This window comes from Alosa alosa, chromosome 21, assembly GCF_017589495.1.
Source record: "Alosa alosa isolate M-15738 ecotype Scorff River chromosome 21, AALO_Geno_1.1, whole genome shotgun sequence".
In the NCBI taxonomy this organism is placed as follows: Eukaryota; Metazoa; Chordata; class Actinopteri; order Clupeiformes; family Clupeidae; genus Alosa; species Alosa alosa.
In genome coordinates, this window is record NC_063209.1 from 10305544 (window position 1) to 10326435 (window position 20892).

Sequence of the window (20892 nt, forward strand, 5' to 3'; positions counted from 1 at the left end):
TACAAATAGCTATGGATAAATCTGATGGAACATTACACACACACACACACACACACACACACACACACACACAAACACACAAACACACACACACACACACAAACACAAAGAAAGTATTTAAGAAATCTATTCTATTCATGACTTGTTGTGTCCCTTGGCTCAAAGTTGACCTTGTTGCAATAGCCTGGAAAATCTAACATGATGAATCGAAACCCAGAAACTGGCAGGACCCTGTCTGATGGAGATATCTCGTTCAATGGACAGAAATCCAAGTGATTGCAAAACAAATCTTGAACTCATGACAGATCATCATGAACCTTGGCAAGGCACAATCTGCATATTACGTCACTCTGGGGATACCATCCTGTTGACTAGTTAGAGGGCCATCCAGGTTGGGTCTTTAAAAGCCAAGCATCAGTCACAGAATTCTATTCATTGCAGAAACCTTTGCCATGTGTGTCCTGACGATAGCCTCGACCATCTTCGCTCTGCTGGCCTTTACTGGAGCAGCCCCCGTTTGCGAGGAGCTTGTCAAACCCCTCCATGTGGAGGACCTAACTCCGGTGAGGGATTCACACTCACACACACACTTACTTCTTGGAAAGCCATTGAAAAACAAGCCAACTCACACGCACACTCACTCACCATCATTTAGAAAATGTAGCAATACCTGTCTCTCTGATTTTGTTTTGTGTTACTACTTTCATATTAATTACATTGGTTATGTTGTCTTTGTTTGCATGACCTGAGGGGTATTTCACAAAACCTATATAGGGATTAAGCTGGGATTTTTTGGTTATCCTGGATGAATTTAGCCTAGACTTGGTTTCACAAAAGAGATGGCACATAAGTTACCATGGGGATTTATTCTCTGCACCTAGCCTGGTCCCGACCAGGCTAACAGCCAAGCTAAGTTAATTCTAATGGTAATTATGTTGTCTTATTGGTTCAGCTGTCATTCACATCAGACCTCCGTGCTCATTTTTAAAGTTTTATTCCATTTAAAAACTATTTGCTAAATGTATTTGCTCGCAAAACAAAACAGATTGTCTGCCTACTACCATATGGTTATTATTTTAATTGTGATAGCCTTATAATTATTAACATACGGCTAGGTACTCATTGTTTGCTTATTTTATTAGACGTTTGATGAATAGCCTACTGTAGTTGATTGGAAGTGGAGGGGCAAGTTTTCGAAGGTGTTTTCAACTATAATATAAAGGTATATCATACTATGTGCATCTTTGTAATGGAAAGTGTTTTTTTGGCGCTATGCGTCGAGAGACAAGGAAGCACTCACATCGTGGGTGCATAATGTGAATTTGCATTCAGTTGGTCTACCATGCCTACTCCTGCTGTTTTACAGAAATAGCCATGATTCCCCATTCCAAAAAGGACAACTTTACTTCATTGTTAGTCTATATCAAAAGCGGCTGTTCACTTTGTGAGAATGACGCTATTTTCCGCGTCTTTTTTATTCCAACCGTGAGTTCTTTGGGGCAGAAACGAGAACGCGCACACATCCTGAATTACACCTGGCTTGACATAGTCTCTCCTACTGATCCTGGATTGCCGTTAGTGAAATGAGTTGAGCTAGGATGACCAGACAACGCTATGTCAAACCTCGCTTTATCACTTATCTTGGATGTCTTAATTCTGCCTTTGTGAAATACCCCTCTGAAGTGTTTATGTATCTGATGGCTAAACAAGAGATCATTCTCCTCAACTACAACCACTACTGCAGTGGTCAGTCTAACCCACGTGTTGATAGGCTTGTAGTAGACTTTGAGTTGTCATGAAAGCAGCCATATGGCACTCGTCCATTGACCTGCATGGAATTTAATACAGCACCACGTGTGCTACAACAAGGGATATGACCAGTGCTTTATATGATAACCTTAGTGGATATCTGGATAACAGAGAACATACACATTTTTGACTTCATGTTAAAACAGTAGTTTCTTCACATTCTGTTGATCATATAGGTAATTTGTACATGTTTTAAACAAAATAAAATCTCCACATAGCAACTTTAAGGAATAAATGCTACTGTATCCCAATGGTCCAAGTGGTCTAATGCTCTGTGTTGATAGATGATGGGGAAGTGGTGGTTCCTGTCGGGCTTCAATGATAATCGGTTGTTCCGAGACATTCTGAAAGTGGTTAACAGCTCCTGGATAACTCTGACACCCTCCGGCCAGGCAGAATCATTCATCATGAGTCACGGCAATAAGATGTAAGGATTTACCCCCACACACACACACACACACACATATACACACAATTTTAAATAAGCTTAATGAATAATTATGACCACCAAGCTAGTGAAGTGGCGAAAATGTGCAGGACTGAGCGGCGGTCACATTTGTGTACCGCTTTGTGGTACATCAAGTTTGTACTGTACTGATCATGTGAATGATATTGATATGTTGTTATTTTCCCCACAGCGATGGGAAATGTGAATTCACCACTTCCAATATCACCCTCAAAAGAAGTGTATTGCGTGTGATACGTAAGTTATGGGTGCAACACACTTAAATATTCAACTTAAAACATAATTTGCTGTGTCTTAAGTGGTGTGTTATGTATAAACACATGCTATTTTCCCTCACATTATTATTATCATAGGCCTAGGTAATAGGATATGGAGATTGAATATAGCATAGGAGACATCCATACACGTTTGAGATCATGGACCAGTAAATGACAAGATACAAAATGAACCCACTGAGTGTAACACTTTCACAGAACTCAATTTATACAGTCTATGCATGAATCATTTATTTGTTGATTAAAAACCTCACATTTTGACAGAAATGTTTGAGGGGCATCCAGTGATTACTGAAGTGACCATCTTGCCATCTGGCTCGGACTACCTTACCATGAAAATGAATCATAAAATGGTGGACATCAACATCAGCTCATTCTACATCTTTGGTATTATTCATTTCCCCCTTTCCCTCAGTCTTCCTCTCCTCCCGCTGTTTCAAATGAGCTCATGATTTAACTGCTATGCAATGGAGAATTCAGTGCGGGACCAACTGCTGACCACGGTTCCACATTTAAGATGGTTAGCCATGCTTTCAAGCATCCATGTCAACAACGTCCCATAAATCTGATCAACATGACATTCAGGCATTTGTTTTTTTCTGTAATGCATCTTCATGAAGCAGTTCTTGATTATTTTATTGGTTATGTATTTGGCCTCCTGAAGGGCGTTCAGCTAAGCTGTCGGAGACAGAGCAGCAAGCGTTCCAGAGACAAGCGGAGTGCCTGGGTTACTCCAGCCCAGCCCCATACACATACAACGGAGTTACGGGTTAGTGACCCACAACTTTCCTGACATTTTGCCTTTTCTGGGGTTTACTTGTCACATTAAAGCAACACACACTTTGATACGCACTCCGAATGCCTGGTATTGTACTTTGCAACATTGTTGTCACAGGTAGGAGCATTAAATGGGCACCCAGTACGTTGAAAATTGACAAAAAAGGGAATTCCTATTGTGTTATCTAGCTAGGCAGAGGTATGAACAAGCTAAGTAAAGTCAAGTCAAGGCACTTTTATTTATATAGCACATTTTTGTATGGACAGAGGGCAACCCAAAGCACTCCACAAACAAGACATTGACACACAGGACAAAAGATGTCGGACAGAGGGGTGTTGTCGTCAGTGTACCCGTGACACCTAGCCTAGAAATCTAGACGCACCCTAGCGCCAGGGTAGTCTAGCAACTATCCATTCGCTTGCGAGCTGGAAAAACCAAACTTCGGTCAGGCCAATCACATCGTGTATAGAGTCGGTGGACGGGCTAAACATAATGACGGCAGAGTTGCGACAGTTCCCCGTGAATTGGATGTTGCTGCTGGTGAACAGCGGTCTTTGAATCCCGACTGGAGTTAAGGTTTTTTTTTTAAGTTGGCAAAAGTTTGATCAACTAGCCAACTAGCTCCGCTGGTGGGAAAACGCATGAGTTGTAGCGCCATCCTATTGCGTGCAGAGGGAATTTGAAAGACAACCACTTATCCCGCCCCTCGGATTGAGCACTGTCAATGGTAAGATCCCAGACCCTACATCTTGATGTGGGTCTGGCTCGTCAGGCTACGTGACACCAAGACATGACAAACAAATTTACAAAATAACAAATGACACACAAGACAAAACATGCCTGACGGAGTGTCGTAGTTGCCAGCGTACTGGTGACACCAAGACATACTGTACAAGACAGACAGCAAACAAATTAACAAACAATAAAAAGTAAAAAAGAAAATAAATGTAAAAAAGGAAATTTCATGTTAAATTAGTCCAATTGGTTGCATCTAACCGGCTGAAAAATGTCCAAGGACAATGATGACTTGCGTTTATAACTGACCAACCCAGAGGATTTACTGGCAATCTGGAGAGCACTGGAAGCACAGAACCATCTGAAGTCATGGACAATCTTGTTGATCAACAGCTCGGTGGATTTTGACAGCGACAGTTTGTTTCATAGTTTGTGACGTTGTTATCAGAGTTCCTTACTCAATCCAGACTCCAGGTAGCCTAGAAATCTAGACGCGCCCCTAGCGGCAGCGAATTACATTTGCTGCCAGGGCTAGTCTAGCAACTCTCCGTTGGCTTGTGAGCTCCAGAAATCGAAACTTAATCAGGCCAATGAAATCGTGTATAGAGTCGTTAGGTGGGCTTAACATAATGATTGATGGCAGAGTTGCAACGGTTTGGCTTGAATTCCCTGCTACTTGAAAACAAATAAGATGGATGTTGCTGCTGGCGAACAGTGTGACACGAGTTAAGCTTTTATTAAGTTGGCAAACGTTTGAACTAGCCAACTAGCTCCGCTGGTGGGAAACGCATGGGATTCATAGCGCTGCCGCTGTCCTATTGCGTGCAGAGGGAATTTGAAAGACAACTGATTATCCCGCCCCTCGGACTGAGCACTGCGAACGGTGAGTGTCCAGACCCTACATTTTAATGTGGGTCTTGCTCGTCAGGCTAGACTCCAGGCATAACGTTAGATGCTACCATGGTAGCTCGCAGGTCAGCCGCAGCTCGGTGGTTTCGGCAGCGGTAGGGCTGGGACAACGCGTCGGCGTAATCAATGACGTCGACGCAAAATATGAGCGTCGATTCGTCAAGCATAACGTGTGCTGCTAAATATTTTTAATTTTACACCTTCAGTGTTTTCGATACGTTGACTAATCTGTGGCTGGGCACCGCGAAATCAAAACCGGCCACCACACATTGATGTTCTATGTTGTAGGCCTGCTATTTAAATGAAAGATAAGATAAAATAATTTCATTGAGCTGCACTTTTTACTCACACAGCCTTTCCTCGCCCCGCCCGCTCTCTCTTGTATTGAGCCCGCTGCTCCTCCTCTGCATGTGCATTTAACAAAATATTCACGATTGTTGAAGGATTGTTGTTGCCACATAGAAGCACTGCATAGAACACAGTGGGCTAAATTGCTATTAAATCCGCTTAGCATCGTGACCATGCTGTGCAAATTTGTTCAAAACCGCTGCAAGTTAAAGTAAACTCTGCTAAGGTCTTATCACAACATAGTACATTGAGGAGACTAAACGAAGTTAAGTTACAGTATGCAATCAAGCAGTAGCCCTTTTTCAGACTGAAAAAATTAATCGTTAGATTAATCGATGCATCGAAAAAATAATCGCTAGATTAATCGTTTAAAAAATAATCGTTTATCCCAGCCCTAGGCAGCGGCAGATCTCTCGCAGAGTAGGCCCACTAAGTAAAGGCTTAGGTCAGGGGTCTCAAACTCAAATGAGCTGTGGGCCAATTCTGCCAACGTCATCTGATTGGAGGGCCGGCTATTTCTGAAAATGCAATGTTCTTTTTTTCAAATACCACACAAAACTGCAAACAGAAAGTGCAAGTGTTTTTATCTAGTTTTAGACACCTGTGCTAGCAACCTTAGCTTATAAATAAAATAATGATAAAATAAATATTAATACAAATTATAAAATAAATGAAAAACATAAAAACAGGTATGTGTGTGTGTTTCACACCAAATAAAAATATTTCCTCTCATAACTTTTTTAAACCTGGCAAACTAGGCATCAGGGTTAAGAAAGCAACACCATTGGATTTTTATATCAAAATTTCAAAAGGCCATGGCTTGAAAGTGGTCAGAGATAAAGTTCTACTGTAAATGTAAAAATCTTTGAGTAAAACAAAAGTTTATGAAGGGGGTAAATTTACCCATCTAATTTGTCACTGGATGGCAAGCACCTCAAATTATGCACCTTTCAGTAAATACTGGATGAACATATTTAAGCAGGTTTACTTTCCTTTTTTCATATTACCCACATAACAAATTAACAGGAAAACACCTAAGATGTATACCAACACCTAAGATGTTGTGGTTTAGTAATAGATTACTACAATATAGGCCTACAATAAAGTATTCTGGTCAAACAGTTCCTATCGCGGGTAATCTGCAGTACCCAGAAGTTCGCATCATATTGCGGGTGACTTTGTAGTTCTTTAGAGCCCTATTTTTACTAGCCCTGCTGTCTGTACCACATCCATTACGGACACTATCATCACGATTACCACTGCAACCTCCAAGCTATGTTGGGCAGAGGGTCGAAACAAGCATGGTATGCTTAGTGGACACCGTTGTATACACGCACCTCCATTCACAGACGCACCGTGACTATCACTGTCATAGACGATCGATCATAATCTCCAATGAAAACGATGCAACTGGTGATGTTTTTCTGCGTTTGACCCTGTCATTTAGACGCAAACGGAGGTTTTATCCCCCCGCAAACAGAGATATTGGAAAACTTCGGTTGCACGTTTGCATGTAAACTGACAAAAACGGAGGTTTAGGCAGCCAACGTTACATTAGGCCTATGCGCCTGCGCCAAAAGTGCAACTTCTGTTTAGCCTACATTTTCATTTGGCTATTAAGATTTTGCACCTCCATTCTAATGTTACGTCACTGTTTGTTTACAACTAGAGTGGTAGGAAAGAATGGTAGGCAAGGCACTGCAGAGTGGTAGGCAAGCCTACAACAGTCAGGTTGCATAGGCTACACATAGTTACAAATAGCTTCAAATTGAAATTTTAGGCTACGTTTATAAGGTGACGATGAAAAGAGAAGACGCAGAAGTGGCGTCTCGTCTTCATTTTTTTATTCGCGTTTAGACGAGCATTCTCAGGGGGAAATCTTTGTTTATATGAAGACGCAAGAGTATGTGATATGCATTCCAGACCGCTGGGTGGTGGTGTGATAGAACCCCGGTACGTCACACGCAGACATTCTAATTTGACAGTTTAGCCAGAGAGGTAATCAAGGATCTTTGGTTTAGCCGTTTAGACGGAGACGCAACCTGGGTCGTCTTCAAAACTCTACACTCTGGAAGGAGTCTTCAGATTTTTGCGTCTTCAAGCCCCGATATTGACCGGGATGCCGACCACTTGTGTAGGCCCTAACAGTTGGTTTTACAATAAGAAGCAAAAAGGCGACGAACGACCGTTTAGCCTACCTATCCTCATGGTTGTGGAGGATGATCGTTAGCAGCTGTGAAGTCTTTTATTCTCAAGATGGCCTAATGGTGTAGCGTAGGCTACTGTCTACGAAGACGTAGGCTAAAATACCTACAGTCATTCAAAAATGAATTGCCAGAGATAGGCTATGAAGGGAAAAAGTGCAGCATTTTAAACATGGCAAGAATATTTTTACCGGAACAGTTTGTTCTAATTTGTCTCGGGAAATTCGTGCTTGTGGACATCAATCACCTTCTGTCCTTCTATTTCAAGTTATCATGAGTGTCATTTGATTATATAAATACAACAAATGCTAATAAATGAAAACAGAATAGGCTTATGTGCTATAGCCTACAGGTCAGTTAGGCTAACTCCCGTATGTCAAAATAAACTGATTTGATCCTATGAATTGTTTAGCGATCATCACACACAACAACTTAACACAGCAACTTCAAACACCACTGTTGAACCTAGGCTACTGATTCAGTCATGTAAGAAATAAGCAGTTTATGAATTATCTTTACCCGTTTAATCAAGTCCACATGACCACAATAACAGCATATTTAAAGGCTGAGCTAGCGTAACAGCCTAATATAGCCGATGCTGCAATGGATAACTAATAAGGCCTACATAGACTATTATAAAATATAATGAATTTTCAGATCTATACCAAAACACATTTTTATTCAAACATCAGGTCTGCCTCAAAATACAACAGAGAAATCATGAACTCAAAATGTCATTGTGGGAAGAAAAAAAAACAATGACTGCAGTAACAGTGCAAATCAGACCTTTCAGAATAAGAATAATAGCCTAACCCTAATAACAAGCCTTGCCAAAATTATGGGTCATTAAGTAAGAATACAAAATAATTGTTAGATTAAGTAGATTATGTTAAAACGACATCGGACATTAGGCCGAACTTCCGACCTTTTTTTGCACACATGATGCGACCAATTAATCATTGCGTGCTCTGCCTGCTGCGCTGCCTGCACATTCAATGTCCTCTTAGCTTTGCGGCTGCTGCAGCTTGCGCTCTCTTCATCTAGGCCTACTCTATAAAACAGAAAGGGGACAAAAAGGTCGTCGCTTAAGGCTTTGTCAATCCACAGGTACCTCCCCACCCACTCCTCCTGGTACCTGCATAGACGCTTTTGCTTTTTAGCGGCGTGTTGGGGTTCCGGTACATCAGCCATGTCAAGGAATGAATGAAAATGAGCTAAAATCAGTGCATATTTGCGCCTAATGATAGAACGTCATAAAAGAAACAAAGTAGCCGGGGCTGCATCCAGACACTTAGCTGCCATAGGGGGCTGCGTGCAGTCGACTCAACCTCTTTACGGACAGTTTTTAATGTTTATCAGAAAATAAATACTCAGTATTCTGATTGAGTATCATTTTCGGGACAATTAGGGCCGGATTAGGGATTCGGGACAACTGCTTGGATATCGGGACTGTCCCGAATTTTTCGGCCGTCTGGTCACCCTAACTGAGAGGCAGCTGCAGACAACGATGTTCAATGGGTTCAACTTGTCCCTTGCCTACCAGGTGGATGTAAACAAAGCTATAGAACCTAGAATACGTCACATGAAAAACGTTAATAATGATCATGGATGCATTCAGAGTAGCAGTTGCATTTATGTTGGTGCAAACTCTTTTCATCTGTTTGCAATTGCAACAGTTACAGTTTAAAAGACAAAGAGGAAGTGATTCGTTGCTGTTGTTGCTATTTTCGGGATTCTGATTGGCTTACGTGGGTTTGAGCTTGTCGTTACACTGCCACCCACAGGTTGGCATGTCCATTTATGAAAATAGCCGTGTAAACGTAGCCTTATAGTAATGTCATATATCAAACATAAAACGCCTTCCCCAGAGCAACAGATTGAACAATATATAAACCAATGAAGTTTATCTTGTTCCTGATGGCCATTGGAAATAGTGGAGGGATGACATTTGTGGCTGTTGTTTCATGCAGGATGGTGATCATGAACTGTTTGTCATGGTTTTCTGTTTTTTTTTTGCTAAGAGCTTTGTGACCAGGCTAAGCACAATCTAATGTGTGAGCCCCTTATCAAACATCAAGAAATCAAGAACACAACACAGGTGAGTCAGATGTACACACACACACACACACTGAATGGATTACACACATTATGTAGATAAAGGCATGCACTTCTCCATGTTTGCATACACAAACAAAAGCAAAGACAGGCTTTCAGGAGATTTTCAATATCCAGAATGAAAATTATTTATTTTTCTTGTGCAGTTGATGGGGCGGTGGGTGTTCCTGATGGGGTTCGTAGACCATAAGATCTTCCATGACTTACTGAAGAACGCCAGTAGCGGTTGGATGGGTTGGACACTTTCCCCCGAGACAGATACGATCTCTATAAGCCAAGGGAATAGGCTGTAAGTGTGGTTGGCCAAGTGCACAAGAAATTGGGCCCTAATTTAAATGGTGGGCACTTTACTTAGCGATCAAAGTATAAACTAATGATTCTAGAGCGCTCTTTGCTATAAACTAAAGCTATCATGTGGCATGTGGGACCATTGAGCTGATCCACTGATATGTGTGCCTATAGGATCTTCTCATGGCATTACATTGGAAAATAGAATTTGCCTCATTATTAAATTAGCTTTAGTTAGACTTTCTACTTTGCCCTAATTTAAACTAGAGCCCATAGTATTTGTGGCAGTGGATGCACAGTCAAACAGTGCAATACTACAGCTTTTCAACCACCTGCTGGCAAAATAACATGAAATCATTATCTCTCATTATATTAACACATTTCAGATGGAGGAGTACAGTTAGGTACATGTATATCCTTGTCACTATGGTATAGATTAAACAGTGCACTACACACACTTCTGGAAAATACTTTTTTTAGACGAGATTTGGCTCTGTAGGGTATGTATCTAGTTGTATATGTAAGTGCACATATTCTGGAATATCCCATTGCTTTTTCAGTATACTCTTAAAACAAATGTGTTGAAAACAACACAACTTGTTTTGCTTTAACACATATCTCTGTCCAGATAGAGACAACACACGTTTGTGTTGTTCCTTTTTTATTTGTTACACAAAATGTGTTGAAAATAACTTGCATTGAAAACAACACAATTTGCATTGTTTTTTAACACATCTCTGTGTCCAGGTAGGGACAACACATCTAATCAAATACTCACCTAGTTTGACATTCATCCAACCCAATTTTACTGTGCAGCTCATGGGCATACATGTTCCTCTTCTCCACAGGAATGGACAGTGCATGATCACCAGCAGTAACAGCACCATCTCGGACAGCGTTTTCCGCGGATCTGGTGAGTTCTTCTCAGTCTGAAGTCTCTGGAATATTCTGCATGAAAGTTTGGCCTTTTTACAGTATTGAGTCTGGTAAAAGGGCTGTCGGGAGCTCTGTTTAACATAAAGTAATTATCACATATAGAAGTGCTGACTGGCTTTAAGGGTTTAACTGCAAATATATAAAAACATTCACCTAGCATAGCTATAGAGACATAGAGAGTCGCTACCGAGAAAACCAGCCATGCAACTTCAAGAGCGGCAGCCTGACAAATGTCGTGAAAATTGTGAAATATTATCTTGTCAGTATAGATATAGCTCTTTGGAGATAGATTTTGCCAAGGGGGTAGGCGAACGCTCGGAAAGCGTAGCCACTATGGGCGGTTCTCTCTGAGGCTAGAAGTCGACCACTTCGAGCTAGCATTCCATTGACCCCCATTCATTTTGGCGTCACTTTGACATCAAATAACGTTACACTGGAAGCATTTTAAGCCTTTATATGAACCTTTTCTATTTTCTGAGAAATAACAATTTGTGACTGGCATCATAACCTCACAACTCACTTTACTGCTGAGTAATAAACTTTCTTCTGAAAACAATTCCAACATGGCGTAATGAGCATGAGACTTAGCGTCGCACAAGGACAAAGTAACTAAGAACATAAGAACATAAGAAACTCGAAGGCAGTCTGGGGGCCTTTCTTGGGCCTGATATCGCTGATACAACTTTTAACAGTATACAACACTGTCATTCATCCTGATGTCATTCATCTGATAGTTCTGTTATAATTCTATATTTTATCATCTATAGGATGTCCTTGGTTATGTGATTACAGATGGCCAATAAGCAATCATAGTGCCAACAAGCAATCATGAAAAATAATGCTACTGTTGTCATGATAAGTGATTCCTAAGAGCCTAATGTGTGGCCTAACAGCTCAATGTTTGGGCCCAGATCTTGTCCTGTATTATTTGTAACTTAACCTATATTATCTGTCTGATAACCTGTATGATAAACCAAAGCCTTAATGAATTGGTTTCAGCCATGTATGCAGGGCACCTGATGACCACTGAGGGGTGGTTTTTGCCCTCGGGCACAGACATCCTCGTTATGTATAGCAAAAGTCAAAGTGGGGACCAGAACATCCGGGCACTCTACATGTTTGGTACATTTTTAAAAATGTTTTCTATATTTTAAAGTTCAAAATTTTGGGAGGTATTTGCTTTTGTCCAAAGTGGCTTACCAAACATTTTAATAAAAAGCCAAGCCAACAGACCTAAGTGTCCAAATTATGGGCATAGAGAGATAAATAGATGCTTTGTTGATCTTTAGGGACATTTGGACATCCTACATTTAATGACACCTGAATACATGCATTAAACACTAAACCTGTATAAAAAGCTGCACTATTCATGAACATAAATAAAGAGGATGTTATTGTAATGTTTTGTGTTTCTTATAGGTCGGTCAAGTAAAGCATCAGCCACAGACTTTTTAAATGTCCAGAAACAAGCGGAGTGTTTGGGATGGATTGGACCAGCCCATTATACATATGATGGAGTCACAGGTGGGGTTGGTCTACCATACTTATCTGAATAGCAGTAGATTCAAAGCAGTTAGGGGAGCTCTTACCTTTATGGTTAAAGTTAGTTAACAATACATATGCATAGTTAACTATACATAAATGTGTGTGTGTGTGTGTTTTATTTGCAACATTGCTGTCTGCTACCCTACTGCACTCTATTTCTTTTCGCAGAGCTTTGTGAGAATTCGCCTGAATCATCTGGAGACAAGGTTGTGGACTAATTCAATCAACTGTTGTGGAATTAACCTTTCAAATCATTTCAGAAATCACTTCTTTTCTCAGCTTTAAGTTTTAATTTCACAATGTTGTATTGAATCATGCTCTGAACCCATTTGAATTTGCTCTGTAGATCTAGCTGGCCACCCTCACAGAAAACCCACAAACCAATCACAACAGAGGAATATGGTTAGTACAGTGTTTAACACAACCAAAGGCTGTGTTGACATCATTAGTATTACACAACACAGACAGTCATCCTTTGTTTGCAAGAAATATGTGATTGCTGTATTTCTGAAAGGATTCAGTTAGAGTTTAATGTACCAATTTAAGTTCAATGTCAATGCTTGGAAGTGAAGAAAGGATCCCCAACACACACACATGCATGACCTTTAACAAAAAATAATATTCTTATCCCAGAACAGATTCCTGCAAGACCAGACAAGGTCTTTGCCAAGCTTGATGTCTTTAAAATGTTTGTAATACCCAAGATCCGTAGGTCTATGCTACGAAACTGAAATCTAACCCACAGAACATAAACTGCAGTAGCTCCACTATTTTCCTGTCAATACACAAATAAAGCATGTTAAAAATCTGTTGATTTACTCTTGAGTTCATTGTGTCCCGTGGCTCAAAGTTCAGTTGAACCCATAAGCAATCATTGACCTTATGCCAATAGCCTGGAGTGCCCAACGTGAGGATCAAACTGGCAGCATATTGGCTAATTGAGATCAACATGAGAACCCATGACAGATCAACATGAACTTTGACAAGGCGCAATCTACATGTTACGTCACTCGGGGGACACCATCCTGTTGGCTAGTTAGAGGGCCATCTAAGTTGGGTCTTTGAAAGCCAAGCCGCAGTCACAGAATTATCTTCCTCGCAGAAACCTTTGCCATGTGTGTCCTGACGATAGCCTCGACCATCTTTGCTCTGTTGGCCCTTACTAGAGCGGCCCCCGTTTGCGAGGAGCTTGTCAAACCTCTCCATGTGGAGGACCTAACACCGGTGAGGGATTCACACACATACAGTTACTTCAAACCATTCAAACATAAGCCAACTCACACACTAACTCTGTCAATTAGAAAATGTAACAGTACCTATCTATCTGATTTTGTTTTGTGTTACCATTTTCATATTGCTTTGGGTTGTGTAATTTGTTTTTACATGACTTGAAGTGTTTTGTATTATGTATATGATGCCTAATCAAGACATCTGTCATTCTCCTCAAATACAACCACTACTGCAGTGGTCCCTTATGATAACTTATGAATGCAAATGTAAACTTTATAACTCATTTGTAACTGTGTTGCAAGGCATACAACTCCTGAATTAATCATGAATTAAAGTATTAACAAGTGGTTTATAAAATATGTATCCTCACCCTAACTAATTATTAGTGCATGTGTATGTAACTGTTAAATAATGAAAATATTACTTAATCAAAAAAATATGATTGCATAATTTATTAAATATTAACAATAATGTATAAACATATTGACTTATTATTATTTATTATGAACAAAACACTGTGTGTACAAATACTTTATTTATGAGAATTAGCATAGGAGCAATGCTTTACAAATGATGAACAAAGCATTTTGTAATAGTTTGCAACTGGAATGGGAAAATGATGGATAGGCTTATTTACTATGAACAAACCATGTATAATTGTGTGAACAAATGCTTTACTGATGATAAATTATATATGAACAATAAATTACTAATGATAAACAAACCATTAACTAATACGTAACAGGTTAATAAATGATGAATTGTGTATAGTTATTATAAAGTGTTACCAAAAAGACTACTGTACCCCAATGGTCCAAGTGGTCTAATGCTCTGTGTTGATAGATGATGGGGAAGTGGTGGTTCCTGTCGGGCTTCAGTGATAATCAGTCGTTCCGAAACATTCTGAAAGTGTCTAACAGCTCCTGGATAACTCTGACACCCTCCGGCCAGGCAGAATCATTCATCATGAGTCACGGCAATAAGATGTAAGGATTTACCGCCCCCACCACCCCCAACACACACAAACACACAATTTTGAATAAGCACTAAGCTTAGAAATTAATTAAAATAATTCAAAAGAATTCATTTTTACTTATAATGTGAATGGATATTGATATGTTGTTATTTTCCCCACAGCGATGGGAAATGTGAATTCGCCACTTCCAATATCACCCTTAAAAGCGGTGTATTGCATGCAAAGCGTAAGTTATGGGTGCAACGTTAGCCTGCCATTAAAAACAGTCTTACCCACTCCACAGTACACCCAAGGCAAATAAATTGTAACGCCAGACCATCAATGTAAGTATCTGTGTTGATAGTTTTATTTCTAACATTATTCTATCTTTGCATTTCTTTTTTTTTTTGCAACTTAAATTTTTTATTGGATGGATTTTCATATCATTCACAAAAAGTTATCCTCTAAATCTTTAGACATAAATTAAATATCACATACCCACAAAATGAAATCCTCATATAAAAGATTACAATCACAGTAAAAATCAAAAGACCAACCAACCAACAAAGAAGCATTATAAAAAGGAAACAAAACTACAGAACAAAATCAAACAATACAAAACAAGACACACACCATAAGCAGATGCATAATAGGTCTCCTCCAACCACTATATACACCATCTTACTGTAAGCTGCATGAAATAGTCCCAACTAGAAACCCCATACTCAAGCAGAACAGTTCTCCCCTCCATAACCTTCAACCATGGAGCCCACCATTCCTGGAATTGCTCCTCCTGTAGTCTTAATTGAAATGTTATCTTCTCCATTGTGTATATTCCCCTAACTATGTCCAGCCAGGTGTCATATCTTGGTGGTTCCACCTTAAGCCAGCTAAGGGTGATTGACTTCTTAGCTGCAACAAGAAGAATATGTAACAAGTATATTCATTGTCTCAGTCTGAACTGCGCCCAAGAGCGGACCCCTCACTATTGTACAGCTGAAGATGTTATCTATAGAGTCAAATATCTCCTTCCAGAAGTCCTTTAAGACTGGGCAGCTCCAGAATATGTGAAGGTGGTTAGCACATTGTCCCCCACATGCTCTCCAACAGGCCCCTGACTGGTTTGGATTAAATTGGGAGAGGATGTAGGGCGTTCTAAAGAACTTATGAACTTATGCAAAGAGACAGTCTCCCATGTGTCTTCCATGATTAGCATACCAAACACATACAATGTCTTCCATAGCATACCAAACTCTTTTTCCCATTTTTCTTTGACAGGAAGGTTGTTTGCCTGATCCATGCTGGAAAATATTTTGTACAAAATAGAGATAGGCTTTCCTATGTTTCCTTGTGTTTGAATTTTTGTCAAGTATTTCTCTATGCTACTATCAGCTCTATGTACTGTATCTTATCCCAGTCAGGATGTTTTGTCAAAAAGCTTCTAATTTGAAGATATCTGAAAAAGTCTGTTTTAGGTATGTTTAACTCTTCCACTAATTCTTCAAATGATTTCAGCTCTGTGACTCCAAGAAGCTGATGTACAAAATTAAGATTTAGGTGTTTCCACCTTTTGTATCCTGAATCCAGCTGGAGAGGAATGAAATCTTTAAGATAGGCAATGCTGGAAAGACCTGATGTTACAGGGAGACTATCCGATTTTTGCACCTCCCTCCAAGCTTTAAGTGTAGTTTTGGACCATCTACTGAGTGAATCATCTATGTCCTTATTACTTGTAAAAGGTATTACTGATAGTTGCATTGAAGAGCAGGAGTTCTTCTCAATCTCTAGCCATCTGGTGTCTGTCTTGTCTGCCATCCATACAATTAGTGCCCTCAATTGACAGGCCCACCAGTATTTTTTCAGGTTGGGCAAACCCCAACCTCCCTGGCTTTTAGGTAGTTGTAGCAATTTATATCTGACTCTTGGCCTTTTCCCTTGCCAGATAAATCTGGAAATAAGTCGATCTAAAGTGGTCAATGTATTATTTGGGAGTACAAGAGGCAGGACTTGGAAAAGAAATAAAAGTTTTGGAAGTACATTCATCCTTATACACTCTATTCTACCAGAAATAGAAAAAGGGGGTACATTCCATCTGTCCAGATCAGCAGATATTTTATTTATCAGTTTACTAAAATTGGCGTTGAATAACCTATCTATATTTTGAGGAATTGTGGTCCCTAAATATGTAATTCCATCCTTGGGCCATTTAAATGAAAAAGCATCCCTTATCTGTTGGGTAATAAGTGTATTCATAGCCAAAGCTTCAGTTTTATTTACATTAACCTTGTAACCTGATATTTTCCCAAAGGTGATGAAGTTCTGCATCAGTCTGCGGACAGAGGATAATGGTTCTGAGATATACAAGCACGTCGTCGGCATACAATGAGATTTTATGTACCTCCTCTCCTACTTCAATCCCCTTAATAAGTGTGTCTTCCCTTATTGTCTGTGCTAAAGGTTCAATAAACAATGCAAAGAGTAATGGCGAGAGTGGGCAGCCCTGGCGTGTTCCCCTATGGAAAGTAAATGTATTAGACATGTGTCCATTGACCCTTACTAAGCTCTGAGGGGCAGTATACAGGAGCTTTATCCACCCAATGAATTTTGGTCCGAAACCAAACTTTTCCAAAGTTTTGAATAGGAAAGGCCACGAAACAAGGTCAAAGTCTTTCTGCGCGTCGACTGCTAATGCCATGCAAGGATGTTGACTTCTCTTACTTTGTTCCATAACATTTAGAAGCCTCCTAATGTTATCTGGTAGGTAACGACCCCTAATAAATCCGGTCTGATCGGGGTGGATTAGGTCAGTAATGACCGTTCCAACTCTTTTAGCAAGAATAGAGGTCAACATTTTGCAGTCTGTGTTCAATAACGCAATTGGTCTGTATGAAGCACAGAGGGTAGGGTCCTTACGCTCCTTAAGCATCACTGAAATTATTGCTTCCTTCCATGTTGAGGGTAGCTCCCTCTTCTCAAGGGCATAAGAGAATACCCTTTCTAGAATAGGATTGACAAGATCTACAAACGTCTTATAAAATTCATTGTTATACCCATCTGTGCCTGGGCTTTTATTGTTTTTCAAATTGCGAATTGCCTCTTCTATTTCTTGTTTTGTTATGGGTTTGTCTATATTTTCAGATGTATTTTCGTCTAATTTTGGGAGTTGTATCTTTAAATACGCATTTATTAAATCTGGATTACTATCTGTGTCTTTATCTGAGTACAGATCTTTATAGAATTCAGCAAAAACATCTGAGATTTCATTTGGTGTATTAACAAACAAGTTATCTGGAGTATTATTATGACCGCTGCGCAGCAAAGCGGCGGTCATATAGGTTTAGTCAGATTTTTTTTTTTTTCTTTTTCGCATGTCCAAATTTCCGTCAAGGATTCCCGTGACACTGAAAGACCGGGGTAGACGAAATTTGGTGGGAATGCAACCCCATATGGATAGCATGGAACCATCGTTTTTCGTTTTGATCTGTAGCCCCCCCGCTGGACTGCACCCCCCGAAAGGAGGGTAGGGCAGACACAGTTTTCTGTGAATATCTCGAGAACCGTAAGGTTTAGGAGGACCATTTTTTTTTGTATGTTGATCTCAAGGGGCCATGTCAACCCATTCCATAACCACTCATTGCATGTATAGCGCCACCTAGTTAAACACAAAAAAGTAAAAATGAGGTGTTGTAATTGCAGGTATCTGTGACCTAACATAGTCAAAACTGCACGAAATTGGAAGTGTAGGATCATTATGACACCCTCTGAATGCACGCCAAGTTTCGTGGAATTCCGTTAATGGGGGGCCACACAATAAATTAATTTATGTTACTATACACCAACTGGCCTGTAGGTGGCCGGAGACAGTTTTCTGTGAATATCTCGAGAACCGTAGGGGCCTAGGAGGTCCACCTTTTTTGTATGTTGGTCTTAAGGGGCATGTCAACCCATCCCATTACCACTTATTTCATGTATAGCCACCTAGTTAAAAAATTAAAAAGCAAAAAATTAGGTGTTTTCATCACAATATCTCTGGCTGACATGGTCAAAACTGCACGAAATTGAAAGTGTAGGATCATTATGACACCCTCCGAATGCATGCCAAGTTTTGTGAACTTTCGTTCATGGGGCGGCCTTACAATAAAATAATTTATGTGTACATTTAGTGACCGTACATCAACAAGGATTCCCGGGACACTGAAAGACCGGTACACGAAACTTGGTGGGCATTTAACCCTCTAGGCGCCACAGGCTTAATTATAGTCGACAAGATGCGTACTGAATAAAACGGCCGATGAAGTCAAATAGGGTGTCATATTTCGCCTCGACTTCCACTCCACTAGATGGCAGACATGTCATACGCCATCCCCGAAAAAAAAGGACACGCTTTAAACAAAACTTTCTAGCTACAGCGCATTGAATCAGTGCATGAAATACCGGAGCTAGTGTGCGTGTGGAGCCACTTTGTCAGAGCCGATATTGTCAACGCCAGCGTAGTATTTGCATTAGATTATCGCCTAATGGCATCAAAAAAAAGTTTACCTGAAATGAAGTGTTGGGTCTTCTATTCAAGGACCCTGATTCTGAAGGGGAATATCTGCCTTCAGAAAATGACGGTGATTCGCTTAGTGAGGCTTCAGATGCGTCCCTGCCTTGCAATGATGCAGCTGGACAAAGTGAGAGTTTACTCCATAGTTTAGCTTACACCAAGCACAAACGTTGACTCGCTTTGCCCAATGTCACTGGTGGGAATAATGTTTCACGGGTTCGAGTGTTCATCGGGAAGTTAGCAGGGTGTTAGTGGTGTGGCTTAACGAGGCTGGAGGTAGCCTAATATCCATAGCTTAGCTTCTGTCTTCTGAACGTGTACCTCCACAATCGCTGGCGACAGTAACGCAGGTGGAGCCTTTGTCTAATGCCACTGGGTATGTTAGGACGAGGTCGGTGCTCATAGGACAGTTAGGGGGAACGTTGTGGCAGTGTGGGGAGTCGCAATGAGAATGACAGTAGGCCTAGTCCGAGCTGGCGCAAATTCTCTCCCACTGGCCAGCCAGGTAGATCTGGCCATGCTGCTCGCATGGTGGAGGTGGTGACACGCTCTCTCCCTCCCTCCCACACACACACACACACACACACACACACACATTAGGTCATGCATAGTCTATCACAAGATGATGGGAATGCCGCCCTGTATGGATAGGGATAGGGAGTCATTATCTCTACAGCAAAAGGCCTGCTACATAAAAAAAAAAAAAAGTCAGCCATTTAGTAATCATTTACACTGTTGATTTGCTATCTACTTCCCTGATCATTTAGGACATACAGTACACTATTTGTTCCTTTTTGTGTGTTCATGTCCTTGTGATGTGTGTGTCTTTGTCAGCTAAGAAAAAAACAAAAAACATCAACAAAACAACAAAAAAGAAAAAAAAACTAACATTGTCTCTTGTCTTGTCTCACATCTCACTCCTGATCTGTGCCTTGCCGTGGGCAAATGAGCTTTGAACTAAACAGGTCTTGTCTACTTGTGTTTGTGTGTCATCTGAATAATATATATGTGCCCCATACATGGAATCAGAGTGCCTACTGTATGTAGTAAATGGAAAATCTCTACAGCAAAAGGCCAGTCTACCGCTACATGCATTTGGTTTGTTTCTGCCATTTATTAGTAATGATTTACACAGTTTGTTCACTACTTACTATTTACCTGAGCATTCAGTATTGTGCAATATAGCATACAGAAGGTGAGGGACATTTTGGGGGGAAAGAAGTGGTGCATTTTATCATTCAAACATGCAACTTTTCATGAAAAGTCTATAATCCAAGATGGCCGCCACCATATGACGTCATAATATGCAAATTAGATATAAACATTTAATCTCTACATACACTTTGGGTCATCCTTAATATTTCTCTAATTTACAGAAAGTCTCTATCTCTTATCACTTTTAAGATATAGCCTTTTGAAATGAAGATGTCAAAATTGATCGTTTCGGAAAAAAAACTCTGGCGCCTAAAGGGCGGATAGCATGGAACCATCGTTTTTTTGTTTTGATCTGTAGCCCCCCCGCTGTACTGGACCCACCGAAAAGGAGGGTAGGGCAGACACAGTTTTCTGTGAATATCTTGAGAACCGTGAGGGCCTAGGGATGACCAATTGTTTCCGTGATATGTTTGCCTCCAGGGGTCATGTTAACCCATTCCATGTGCACACATGTGCATAAACAGAGACACACGCACACATACATTCACAGTTATCATAATGCATGACACACATACTCACACAGTAGACATATGTACGC

The 20892-nt window shown here is 40.4% G+C and overlaps 2 protein-coding genes across 3 annotated transcripts in view; both read left to right on the forward strand.

Moving 5' to 3' along the window:
* Positions 1-406: 406 nt before the first annotated feature.
* Positions 407-13216, forward strand: LOC125286689 (saxitoxin and tetrodotoxin-binding protein 1-like). The gene is made up of 11 exons (XM_048231919.1): positions 407-563; positions 2094-2236; positions 2448-2512; positions 2815-2937; positions 3215-3319; positions 9546-9622; positions 9786-9928; positions 10776-10840; positions 11863-11985; positions 12283-12387; positions 12577-13216. Exons 1-11 carry the CDS (start codon positions 453-455, stop codon positions 12624-12626), a joined length of 1110 nt encoding a protein of 369 aa, XP_048087876.1. The 5' UTR covers positions 407-452; the 3' UTR covers positions 12627-13216.
* Positions 13217-13268: 52 nt separating this feature from the next.
* LOC125286690 (saxitoxin and tetrodotoxin-binding protein 1-like) overlaps positions 13269-20892 on the forward strand; it is a 67456-nt gene continuing 59832 nt past the window's right edge. For both annotated transcript variants that reach the window (XM_048231921.1, XM_048231920.1), the window contains exons 1-3: positions 13269-13632; positions 14482-14624; positions 14776-14840. In XM_048231921.1, coding sequence (XP_048087878.1) covers positions 13522-13632; positions 14482-14624; positions 14776-14840 — 319 coding nt within the window. In that variant the 5' untranslated portion in view covers positions 13269-13521. The remainder of the gene's footprint in view (positions 13633-14481; positions 14625-14775; positions 14841-20892) is intronic.